The 13,050-nt window shown below is 35.7% G+C and overlaps 1 protein-coding gene across 14 annotated transcripts in view; it reads left to right on the top strand.

The window, feature by feature from the left end:
• The window catches only part of LOC128627868 (lysine-specific demethylase 6A-like), a 235,619-nt gene that overhangs the window by 161,039 nt on the left and 61,530 nt on the right, over positions 1-13,050 (top strand). For all 14 annotated transcript variants that reach the window (XM_053668197.1, XM_053668198.1, XM_053668184.1 and 11 more), the window contains one exon: positions 7,673-8,427. In XM_053668197.1, the coding sequence (XP_053524172.1) occupies positions 7,673-8,427 (755 nt within the window). The remainder of the gene's footprint in view (positions 1-7,672; positions 8,428-13,050) is intronic.

Genomic DNA, 13,050 nt, shown 5'->3' on the forward strand with positions numbered 1-13,050 from the left:
AAACTCTTAATCTAGTTACTGAATTTTATATTACTGCATTTACAGTACAGTGTATTACTTAAGATTACATTTATTTGATATAATTGCTAACACTTGATACTGATAAGTCTGATTCTAGACATGCAAATGGATTATGTTTCATATTTATGCTTAGATGGTATTTATCTAATAATTAATAAAAGCACATGATTATTTGCCATTTTGTAATTACATATTTTTTCTTATGATGATGGTGGTGTATAGTTTTTTCTTCATAAAGAAATTCTTCATAAAACTTGTAGTTGATTCATAGGCTTATTAAGTCTACATAATTTTGATTGCTGTAACTTTTTTTTGACAGTATTTTTTTAAAGATTTTATTTATTTATTTTTAGAGAGGAAGGGAAGGAGAGAAGGAGAGAAATATCAATGTATGGTTGCCTCTCGTGAGTCCCTCCTGGGAACTGGCCTGCAATCCAGACATGTGCCCTGACTGGGAATCGAACCGCGAGCATGTGGTTTGCAGGCCTATGCTCAACCCACTGAGCTACACCAGCCAGGGTTTGATTACTGTAACTTTATACTTTGTTTTGAACATAAATTATATAGCTAATATGTACTTTTGGTTTTATTATTTTAATTATTTTCAAAGTTGACTATGATATGTTCCTTGTATCTTCATAAAATTGTTAGTTTCAGATTGTCAATTTGTATCAAAAGCCTACTGGCATTTAATAAGTGTTGTATTTTATGTATAAGCCAACTTGGGGACAAATTGTGATATTCAAACCATGAATGCAGTGTCTCTGCATTTATATAGTTCTGCTTTTCTTACTTAAATTAATTTTTTTATCCTCACCTATGTACATGTTTTTTTATTGCTTTTTAGAGAGAAAGGGAGGGGCAGAGAGAGACATCAGTGTCAGAGAGAAGCATTTATTGACTGCCTCCAATCCAGGGGTTGAACCACACAACCTTTCAGTTTCTGATGAGACTTCAACTAATTGAGCCACATTTTAGCTGCCAGGGCTACTTAATTCTTTCTTAACATTTTCAGATGTGCTTTATATGGTTATTAATAGAAGTGTATTCTTAATTTATTTCCAGGTTTTTTTCATCAGAATATAGAAATATTAATATAATTGATTTATAACTTGAGACATTACTCAACTAATTTATTTTGTAATATTATTATACATTTGGTTTTGGTTTTGCAGGATTGTGGATTTCATAGATAAAGACTTTTTTACTTCTTTTTCAAACTATCTCTTTGATTTATTTTCTAATTATCTTGAACATCTAGTACATTATTGAGTAGAAGTGCTAATAACATATCCTTGAATTCGTCCTGTTACTTGAAGAAACCATTTGTGTATCAACATTAAATATGTTGGCCATAAGTTTCATAAATGCTCATTCCAGTCATCTGAGAGTCTGCATTGAATTTTGTCAAATTCTTGTCTAGCATTCATGTTTAGATGCTATTGCCTTTATATTAATAATGAGTGTTTTTACTCATTGTAATGAATATATTATATTGATAGCATTGCTTTTTCAGGTAGATTTCAGAAACCTACCTCTATTTCTTAGATAAGCCATCATTGGTCATGGTGAATGATTCTTATATATTCAGTAATTTGAATTGTTCATATTTTCTCAAGGGTATTATATATTTAAGAATCTTGGTATATCTTTTGTTTTTAATTTATTTATTTATTTTTAGAGAGAAGGGATGGGAAGGAGGCAGAGAGGGAGAGAAACATTCATGTGTGGTTGCCTCCCACTTGTTCCCCACTGGGGACCTAGCCTGCAAGTCAGGCATGTGCCTGCAAGTCAGGCATGCACCAGCGACCATGTGCTTCACAAGCCTGCACTCAATCTACTGAGCTATACCAGCCAGGGAGAATCTTGGTGTATATTATTGGCTTAGAGTATAAGTGGCTTTACTAAAATGAGTTGCAATAGCCTTATACTTTGCAGTTGCAAAACCCTAAAGGGTTTTCTGTAAGATAAGTACAATGTCAGCCAAAATGTTTTTGTAGAATCTGTGATGATGTCAACTCCTGTTTGTGAAATGGTAAATTTTACTTTCTATTATTTTATATATTCAACATATATTTAAATACACATATATTTAAATGTTAAAATATATATTTAGATCATCTTATTAAAGATAAGTTTTGTATTTTCTCTTAAATTTTCCTTTTATGTTCTGTTTTTTATATCATTGCTTTTTTCCCATCTATATTATTTTTTTCTTATATTCAGTTTTGTATCTTCCTGGCTTTGCAGTGTGGTAGCTTACTTGTTTATCTTTGACAGTGTCTCTAAAGTTATAAGTAACCTAATTATCAAGCAAATTTGGATATGTTACATTTTGATTTTCATCAAATTTCTGTATTTCTGTTGTGACTTCTAAATTAAACCATGGAATATGAAAAATTCTGTTGTGCGTATTCTACATTTTGGGTCTTTTCAGTTTTGATACCTAATGTGCTTTCATTTTTAACATTTGTTTGACTTTAATGTTTATCATTTAATTGAGCCATATATTCACTTCTAGTTTGTAGTCTGTTTTGGACCGCATTTCATATGAACTGCAAAGAATATATGTAATATTTTATTGGTATTAAGAGAAGTATACTATAGTATGACATGTTTGGTTGGTTTATAGTGTTGCTTAACTTTTTCATATTATTGCCTTTTTTAACATAATTTCTGTCAATTATAGACTGATGTTTAAATTTGCAGCTATTTTTTCCTTTTAATATATTTTATTAATTATGCCATTAAAGTTCTCACATTTTCCAACTTCATTCCCCTCCACCCTGCACACCCCCTTCCCTCACATTCCCCCCTTTAGTTCATATTCATGTGTCATAAGTTCTTCAGCTTCTACATTTCCCATACTGTTCTTGCCCTCCCCCTTTCTATTTTCTACCTACCATCTATGCTACTTATTCTCTATATCTTCTCCCCCTCTCTCCTCCCACTCCCCTGTTGCTAACCCTCCATGTGATCTACATTTCTGTGGTTCTGTTCCTGTTCTAATTGTTTGCTTAGTTTGTTTTTGTTTTTGTTTTAGGTGTGGTTGTTGACAATTGTGAGTTTGCTGTCCTTTCACTGTTCATGTTTTTTTAACTTCTTTTCTTAGATAAGTCCCTTTAGCATTTCATATAATAAGAGCTTGGTGATGATGAACTCCTTGAATTTGACCTTATCTGAGAAGCACTTTATCTGTCCTTCCATTCTAAATGAAAGTTTTGCTGGATAGAGCAATCTTGGTTGTAGGTCTTTGGATTTCATGACTTGGAATACCTCTTTCCAGCCCTTCTTGCCTGTAAGGTCTCTTTGGAGAAATCTGCTGATAGTCTGATGGGAACTCCTTTGTAGGTGACTGTCCCCTTATCTCTTGCTGCTTCTAGGATTCTCTCCTTCATTTTAATCTTGGCTAATGTAATGATGATGTGCCTTGGTGTGTTCCTTCTTGGGTCCAACTTCTTTGGGACTCTCTGAGCTTCCTGGATTTCCTGGAAGTCTATTTCCTTTGCCAGATTGGGGAAGTTGTCCTTTATTATTTGTTCAAATAAGTTTTTGATTTCTTGCTCTTCCTCTTCCCCTTCTGGTACCCCTATAATTCAGATGTTGGGACATTTAAAGATGTCCTGGAGGTTCCTAAGCCTCTCCTCATTTTTTTTGAATTCTTGTTTCTTCATATTTTTCTGTTTGGTCATTTTTTCTTCCTTCTGGTCCACTCCATTGATTTGAGTTCCAGTTTTCTTTCCACCACTATTGGTTCCCTGTGCTTATTGCTTCATTTCCCTTAGTCTAGCCTTCATTTTTCCACCTATTTGCGACTAAAATCAACCAGTTCTGTGAGCATTCTGATCACCATTGTTTTGAACTGTGCATCTGATAGTTTAGCTATCTCTTGGTCACTTAAAAGTAATGGCTCTGGGGCTTTGATTTGTTCTTTTGTTTGAGCCATCTTTGGTCAGGTAGTACCTGTTAGTTATGAGGGGCGGAACCTTAGGTGTTAACCAGGGCGGGCAACCCAGTCACTGGGTTGTGATGCTATACGTAGGGGTGGGGTCAGAGAAGGAGTAATGGCGCTTGTTCTGCGTTCTCAGGTTTTTATCTTCTGTGTCGCTTCCCACAAACCAGAACCTTTTCAGTCTGTGCTTTTAGGCTTTATTTCCCATCACTGGGGCCCTGTGTGGTCTGTCTTGCTGCTCATTTTTTCTTAGGTGTTTACCAGGGCAGGGTAACCCATGTGGCTGGGTTGTGATGCTGTATGTGGGGACGGGGTCAGAGAGGGAGCAATGGTTCTTGCTCTACTTTCCCTCAGATTTCAGTTCCCTCTGCCACTTCCCACAAGGAAACTGGGCCCTTCTGGTGCTGGTTCCTGGGTGGGTGGGCTTCTAGGACCCTGTGGGTCTATCCCACAAACTCTCCTGTGAGGCTGGGAGTCTCTCCTGGCACCTCAACCCCCACAAGTTTTTTCAATCAGTGCTTTTAGGGCTTTATTTCCCAGCACTGGGGCTCTGAGTTGTGCATACAGTCTGTCTCACTCTCTGCACAGCAGTGTGTGTTCACGGTCAGCCAATTGCCTCGTGAGCCTCACTGGGTTTGCTGGTTTCCACCCAACACCTGGGTCGCCAATCATCACCTTTGCCTGTCGGGACCCCTCTGCCAGCCACCAACTCTACCCCTCTTACCAGTCTGGATGAATGGTTTGTTGTTGGACTTGGGAACAGTTCAGTTTTCTGTCTGTTCTGGTTGTGTTTTTGTTTCTACATCTTTGTTGTCCTTAAATTTGGTTGTGCGAGAGAGGAGGTACAGTGTTTCCACCTATGCCTCCATCTTGGCCAGAAGTCTGCAACTATTGTTGAATTGTATATTTCTCTTTCACATCTATAGTGTTTTATATACTATAGAGTTTTACATGGTATATATTTGTGCTTTTAAAGGAAATATATTCTGTTTAACAATTCTTTTTCCAGTGAAAAACTTTCTCTTGTTAAATTTCTTCTGTAATATGTTCTTTGATATTCTCATTTGAATGTCATTGAGATTTTAATGTCATTGTAATTCTCTTTGGTACTGTTTTCAAAGTATATCATTTGTCATCTTTTAACAGCTTTTATGTCTTTGAAGATAACTTTCTCTTTTATATAGCATATTGATACTTTTAAGCAAACTGACAAGGTTTGCTTATGTGGAGAATGTTCAGTCCATTTATATTTAATATTGTTACTAATGTGGTTAATTTTTATTTACTCTTTGTTTTCTGCCTGTAATGTCTCTTGTTTTTTCTGCCATATTCACTGCTTTTTATTATATTATCCAATATATATTACTGTAGTAGTGAAATCTTTAAATACAGAATAGTGACTCTCATTCATTTTCTCTCCCATTTGTGTTATATGTTATTTATATACATACAAACCTAGTAAAAATGTTATACTTGCTTTAAATATTTATATGTTTGAAAGGCAAATAAAATGTACCCATATACAAAATTTTTTACATTTACAATATCAAAAACATTGCCACCTTTGTTCATTTCTCCTTCTGGTCCTAAGTTATTAGTCACTGTCATTTTCTTTCACGTAAACTATATGTTAATAATTTTTATATTAGTATTTTATTTTGTAGCCCTATGCTAGCTAGTTCTTTCTGAGATATGTGTTTAGCTCACCTTTGCTTTTCAAGTACGGTTTCACCTTAAATAGAATTCTCATTTGGGATTTACTTTCTTACTATTTTCAACATGTCATTCCATGTACATGGATTCCAGCTTTTATGAGAAGTATCTTGGTATTCATATTACTTTGTCCTCTAATGTGACTTGTCACTTCCTGGTTTTGGATTTCTTACTGTAGCATTTACTAGTGTTATTATCATGTCAGGCATATGATAGTTTTGTGTGTGTGCTAAATTCTGGGTTAGTATATTTGATGAAGTTTTTCATCAGTATGGGAAGTGTTCTTCATTGATTTCCTCAGATACAGGTTTTGAGATTCTGTACATTTATGTTCAGTTTTTTTTATTGACTACTGATCATTTAAAATCTGTATTGTAGGTAGTTGTTAAATTAACTTAATTTTTTCACCTTTTAGTTAGTTGCCATTTATACATTCTTACCTGCATTTGGCAGCTACTATTTTTCTTATTTTAGTTTAATTTTGCCCTAATTTCCTTGGATTTTCCTCAGTGTTTATGACATGTTATTGATCAGATACTTAGTAGAGCTAACATGTTTGTAGTCCATCAAGAATCCCACATAGACTCACGTTGAACACTGCAGTTAGCTCTGACGTCTCCCTTTGCTTTAACTCCTTTATGGATTCCTTTTAAAACAAATTATAAACTCAAAATACATTGATCTGTAGCTTGGAATGTTATAAAATATTACTTTTCATTTGGTTGCTTATTTCCCAGTTATGGAACATCTGAGTTAATTTTGATGGTGATAAATGGGATTCTCAATTTGCCTACCCACATCCTTTTTATGGATGAGGTTTTCATCACATTACAATAGTTGCTTTTTCCATGAATTTTTTATATAGCTAGGATTTTATTGTACTAAAGTGTTTATTATACTTTTAATTTGAGTCACTTTGTCAAATATTAAAATGGGTAGTATATAATCTGAATAAAACATTTCATTACCATGTCAGGATGTTCTAAATGATAAAATTCAATGTGAAAACCATGATAGCAAAATTTAATTAGATGATTAATAGTGATTTTAGTTTATATAAAACTTGTCAGTTCAATTTTTATTACTTTACAGGTTATTGGTGACAAATTTCCCTCCTCATGAAAGCAAGTAGGCTTTTTAGCCTGTTAGTAAACTACGAAACTCAGAAAGGAGCAGCTCTAAAATTTTATTCAGCATTCTGAACTTCCATTTAATATGCAATTTGAAATTAAAAATATGTTAGTATATGATTATAATTCTATATTCTGAGATGTTACTAGCTTTCATGTTCTGTTATTGGCATACTTTGGAAGCTCTTACATTTTTGTTTTAGTATTACCCTATTAGTGTTGACAAATTAGTTTATTAATTACTTTATTATTAAATTGAAATGAGAAATCTTTCATTGCAGTGTATGACATTTTTAGCCCAAATTTCAGGTAAAACCTTACTTCATTGCAAATTTTAATTCCATAAAAGGGTGTATCTGTCCAAAACTTTATTAATTTTGATACACTTTAAAGTTTTGATTAATACATTTTTTGTATTAAACTTACAGTAAGTACATTGTAGATCAAATGCCTTGTTTCACTTAGTTTGTGTTTGTACAAATGTGTTTGTCTTTAATTTGTAGTGACTGTATGTGCAGCTTTCCATATCTAAATTTACCAATAAATTTCCGTAAAGATGAAAATGTATGCAACATAATTTAAAAAAAAGAATCTGAAAACCTGATGTGAAGAAATATTATGACACTAATAGAATCAAATTAAGGAGCCCAGTTACATAATTTTTTCTAAATATATGAACCTTTTTAATAAGTTAGTAATAGAAACTTTAAAAAATAACTTTTAAGATTTAGGATAAAGTATATTATACATTTTATTTATTTCTTATAGCTCTTACTTAATCTTCTTAATCCTCATTACATAGTTTACTAATAAGATATTTAAACAGATCTTTTTAATTTTTTATTTTTTTTTTTAGGTGCTTCACAAAGGTCAGAGTTCACATATGTCAGGACCTAATGATGAACAACCTCCATTTTCCACTGGGCCTGCCCAGTACCTCCAAGCAGCTAGTGTGGGCGTTCAAAAACAGACTGGACCTCAAACTCTTCCTAGCAATTCAGTAACACAGGGAGCTGCTCTGAATCACCTCTCCTCTCATATTGCTACCTCAGGTGGACAACAAGGCATAAATTTTACCAAAGAAAACAAGCCTTCAGGAAATAGATCTTTGGTGCCTGAAATAAGCAGGCATGCTGGAGATACACCTAATGGCTGTGTTGTTGTCAAGGGACTTTCTAACCATATTCAGCAACTGATAGCAGAACCTGTTGGCAGTCCTAACCATGGAGACTGTACCTCACCAGACTTACTAATATCAGACAGTCCTCAGATCTCTGCCACAAATATTGGAAAAGCTAGTGACAAAGCCAGTAATAATCACCCACCTATTCATACAAAGACTAATAATTCTGTTACCTCTTCACCCTCTTCTATCATTTTTACCACCACATCTTCTACAAAATCCACTGCACAGACTACTACACACAGTGTTACCAGCCTTAACAGTCCTCAAAATAACTTATACAAAATTAATAGAGAAGAACTACAGTCTTTACAGAGCTCTGCAAAACCAAATCTGCCTATAATTAGCCTCGAGTCTGGTCCTCAGATTATACCATCAATGTCTGTGTCCATATATTCAAGTTCCACAGAAGTTCTGAAGGCATGCAGGTTAGTATAAGAAATGTCATCACAAAGTAAAAATAGTTCATTACTGTCCAAATCAGAAAACAGATAACATGTTGATTATATAAGAAATGGAAATTACATGAAAAGTAATGTAGTGATTTATTTAAAATAAGTTTCATCGGGATCTTTATGTTTCAGTGTCAGTTTATCAGTTTTTTGTGATCTTAACTTCTCCTTTAATAAAAATATGGATGTTATTTTGAAATTTTTATGAAGTAGTGCATGTACATTAAAAAATTAGAAGATAACCCTGGCTGGTGTGGCTCAGTAGATTGAGTGACTGCCTGTGAAGCAAAGTCACCAGCTTGATTCTGAGTCAGGGCACATGCCTGGGTTGTGGGCCAAGTCACCAGTAGGGGGCACATAAGCGGCAATTACGTATTGATGTTTCCCTCTCTTCCGTCTCTTCTCTCCAAAAACAAATAAATGAAATATTTAAAAATGAATAAAAAATTAGAGGACACAGATAATAAAATTACTATATTCTGGCTTCTCAGAGATTACACTGTTGTCTGCAAATACATATATGTGTTTATACATGAATATGTATTTATATATATATCCCTCCAGACAGTTGCTGTATATAGACACTTAGGTATTTTAAAACAAAAGGAGCCCTAGATGGTGAGGCTCAGTGGATTGAGCATTGGCCGGCAAACCGAAAGGTCTCCAGTTCAATTCCCAGTCAGGGCATACGTCTGTGTTGTAGGCCAGGTCCACAGTTGTGATCAAGCAAGAAATAACTGATGTATTTCTTCCACATCAGTGTTTCTCTCCCTATCTTACACTGTTCCCCTCTCTCTAAAGATAAATTTTTTAAGGCAAAATGAAAACATACTATAAATTTCTTTTCCAATTTGTAATTCCACTTTTCCCATAACATTTCTTTTTTTCCTTCTTTTCTTTTTTCCTTTGTGTTTCCCCCCTTTTTCTTTTTATTCCATATCAAATTTTAAAGTTTACAGTAGCATCCATACTTAAAAATTTACCATTGTTCAAAAAATAATTTGTTTCTTTTTGCATACTAGAAAGACCTGTGTGTTCCATTCAGACTTTTTAAATTCCATTCAGCCTGTTAATATCTAACACAATTGTCTGTCAAAGCTTATTTTTTAATTTTATTTTTAATGACAGTTGACATTCAGTATTTGTCTTAGTTTCATGTGTACAGCATACTGGTTATACAGTCATATACTTTATGAAGTGTTTCCTTCAATACTTGCAGTAGCTACCTTGTACTATATGTAATTATTACATTATCAATTATATTGCCTTTAATGTACTTTACTTACATCCGTGTGACAACTTTGTAACTGCAGATGAATATATCTTTTTCCCTTTAAAAAATATTAAATTTCTTATGGTAACATTGGTTAGTAACATTACATAGATTTCAAATGTACATTTCTGTGATGCAACATCTACAGATTGCACTGTATGGTTACCACCCAAAGTCAAATCATTTTCCATCACCATTTATTTGGTTACCTTTACCTTTGATTTCCACAGCTCACTCCTGATAACCACTATACTGATGTCAGTCTCTATGAGTTTCACTGTTATATCCCATGTATGAATGAAATCTGAACTGTTTTGCTCAGGGCGGTACCCTCAAGGTCCATCCATATTGGAAATGGTAGTGTCTCATCTCTTCCTATGGCTGAATAGTATCCATTGCTTACAGTGTGTATCACATCTTCTTTATGCAGTCATGTTTTAAAGGACAGTTTGGTTTGGCCTGTGTCTCCATGTCTTTGGCACTGCGAATAATGCTGCAGTGAACATAGGGGTGCACATATTTTGCAAACAAATGTGTTTTGGGTTTTTGGTAAATATCCATAAGAGGGATGCTGGGTCAAATGGTAAGTCTGTACTTAACTTTATTTTAAAAAATAGTTTTTTCACAGTGGCTGTACCAGTTTACATTTGGCACTGAACAAGGATTCCTTTATCTATATGACCTTTCCAGCATTTGTATTTGTTGTTGATAATAGCCGTTTTCACAGGTCTGCAGTGGTATCTCATTGTAGTTTTGATTTGCATTTCCCTAATAAATAGTGAAAGTGAACATCTTTTCATGTATCTGTTCGTATCTTCCATGTCTATTGAGGAGAGGTCTTTGCCCAGGTACTCAGCCCATTTTTTAATTGGATTGTGTGTTTTTTGGTGGTTATGTGGATTCTTTTCAGATTTTGGATATCAGACCTATGTCTGGGGCATTATTGTCAAAAAAAAATTTCCATGTCATCCGGTTGCCTTTCTTTTTTTATTGTTGGTGTCTTCTCTTCAGGAGATTTTGTTTGGTACACTTTAATTAATTTATATTCTTCTTTTTACTTTCTTTGCCTTTGGGATCAGATTCATAAAATGTTGACTACAATAAAGAGCCAGAAGATTTAGCACTATGTTTTCTTCTATGTAATGTATTGTTTCAGATCTTATATTTAGGTCTTTGATCCATTTTATATTAACTTTCGTACATTGGGACAAACTCTAATGTAGTTTTATTCTTTTGCATGTAGATTTCCAGTTTTTCCCAGCGCCATTTATTTGTAAGGCTTTCTTTTTCAGTTTTGGTTCCTTTGTCAAAAATTATTTGCCCTTATACATGTGGGTTTATTTCTGGACTCTTAAATTTGTTCCATTGGTCTGTGTGTCTGTTTTTCTCCCAGTGCCACACTCTTGATTATTATAGCCCTATATTTGAAGTCAGGTAGTGGAATATGTGCAGATTTCTTCTTTTCTGTCTGGATTTCTTTGGCTATATGGTGTCTTTTGTGGTTTCATACTAATTTGATGAATTTATGTTCTATTTCAAAAAATGATATTGGGATTTTGATGGGGATTGCATTAAATTTATGTATTGTTTGGGATAATATAAGCATTTTTTTAATTTTTCTATTGATTATGCTGTTACAGTTGTTCTATTCCCCCCTTCATTCTCCTCCACCCTACCCCCCGTCCCCACCATTACCCCCCCCTTTAGTTTATGACCATGTGTCTCAAGTCCTTTAGATTCTATATTTCCCATGCTGTTCTTGCCCCCTCTTCTATTTTCTATCTACTCTCTATGCTACTTATTTTCTGTACCTTCTCCTCCCTTCTCCTCCTCCCACTCCCCTATTGCTAACCCTCCTTGAGATCTTCATTTCTTTTTCCCCTCCTGATCTAGCCGTCCTTTTAGTTTGCTTTCGTTTTAGGTGTGGTTGTTAATAACTGTGAGTTTGTTGTCCTTTCACTGTTCATGTTTCTTTAACTTCTTTTTCTTAGATAAGTCCCTTTAACATTTCATATAATAAGGGCTTGGTGATGATGAGCTCCTTGAACTTGATCTTATCTGACAAGCACCTTATCTGTCCTTCCATTCTAAATGAAAGTTTTGCTGGATAGAGCAATCTTGGTTGTAGGTCTTTGGATTTCATGACTTGGAATACCTCTTTCCAGCCCCTTCTTGCCTGTAAGGTCTCTTTGGAGAAATCTGCTGACAGTCTGATGGGGACTCCTTTGTAGGTGACTGTCCCCTTATCTCTTGCTGCTTCTAGGATTCTCTCCTTCATTTTAATTTTGGCTAATGTAATTACGATGTGCCTTGGTGTGTTCCTTCTTGGGTCCAACTTCTTTGGGACTCTCTGAGCTTCCTGGATTTCCTGGAAGTCTATTCCCTTTGCCAGATTGGGGAAACTCTCCTTTATTATTTGTTCAAATACGTTTTCCACTGGTGGCTGTGCCTTTCCCCCTTCTGGTACCCCTATAATTCGGATGTTGGAGCGTTTAAAGATGTCCTGGAGGTTCCTAAGACTCTCCTCATTTCTTTGAATTCTTGCTTCTTCACTCTTTTCTGTTTGGCCATTATTTGCTTTCTTCTGGTCTACTCCATTGATTTGAGTCCCAGTTTCCTTTTCATTGCTATTGGTGTCCTGTGCAATTCCATTCATTTCAACTAGTTTTGCCTTCATATGTTTGTCTAATTTGTGGCTATAACCAACCAGTTCTGTGAGGATCCTGATCACCAGTGTTTTAAACTGTGCATCTGAGAGTTTTGCTATTTCTTCATCGCTTAGATAGGCTCTGGGGCTTTGAGTTCTTCTTGATCCATTTTTGGTCTGTTTGCGCCCTTTAAGTGTGAGAAGCGGTGCCTTAAACTCCCAGGTTGCTGGGTTTTGACGCTGTATGTGGGGGCGTGGTCAGAGCGGGGAAATGGCGACCCCTCTGCTGTTTATTACAGCTGGGTGAGGATCAGCGCCTTAGGTGGTTCACCTGGGCCGGGCCACTCAGAGTCACTGGGTTATGAAGCTGAATGTGGAGGTGGGGTCAGAGCAGGGAAATGGCGGGGCCCTCCACTGCCGCTTGCCGTGGGGACCTGCCAGGCCCCGGTCCAACCGCCCACTCCCTCGCCTGTCCACTCGCGCACAAATGTGCAACCACAGTCAACACGCAGCACCGCTCCCCCACTGTCTCCTCTGCGGTCTCTCACCTGGTCGCTCACTCAGTTGCTCACTAGGTCCAACCCTGCTCCTGGATTCCATGCCTGGATTCCGAGCACCTGAGTCCGTCTGACCAAGTCCTCCTGTGCAACCCCGCTTCACTAGCCGATGGTTTCACCCC

This window comes from Artibeus jamaicensis, unplaced genomic scaffold, assembly GCF_021234435.1.
Source record: "Artibeus jamaicensis isolate MK-2021 breed Jamaican fruit bat unplaced genomic scaffold, CSHL_Jam_final contig_478, whole genome shotgun sequence".
Classification (NCBI taxonomy): domain Eukaryota; kingdom Metazoa; phylum Chordata; class Mammalia; order Chiroptera; family Phyllostomidae; genus Artibeus; species Artibeus jamaicensis.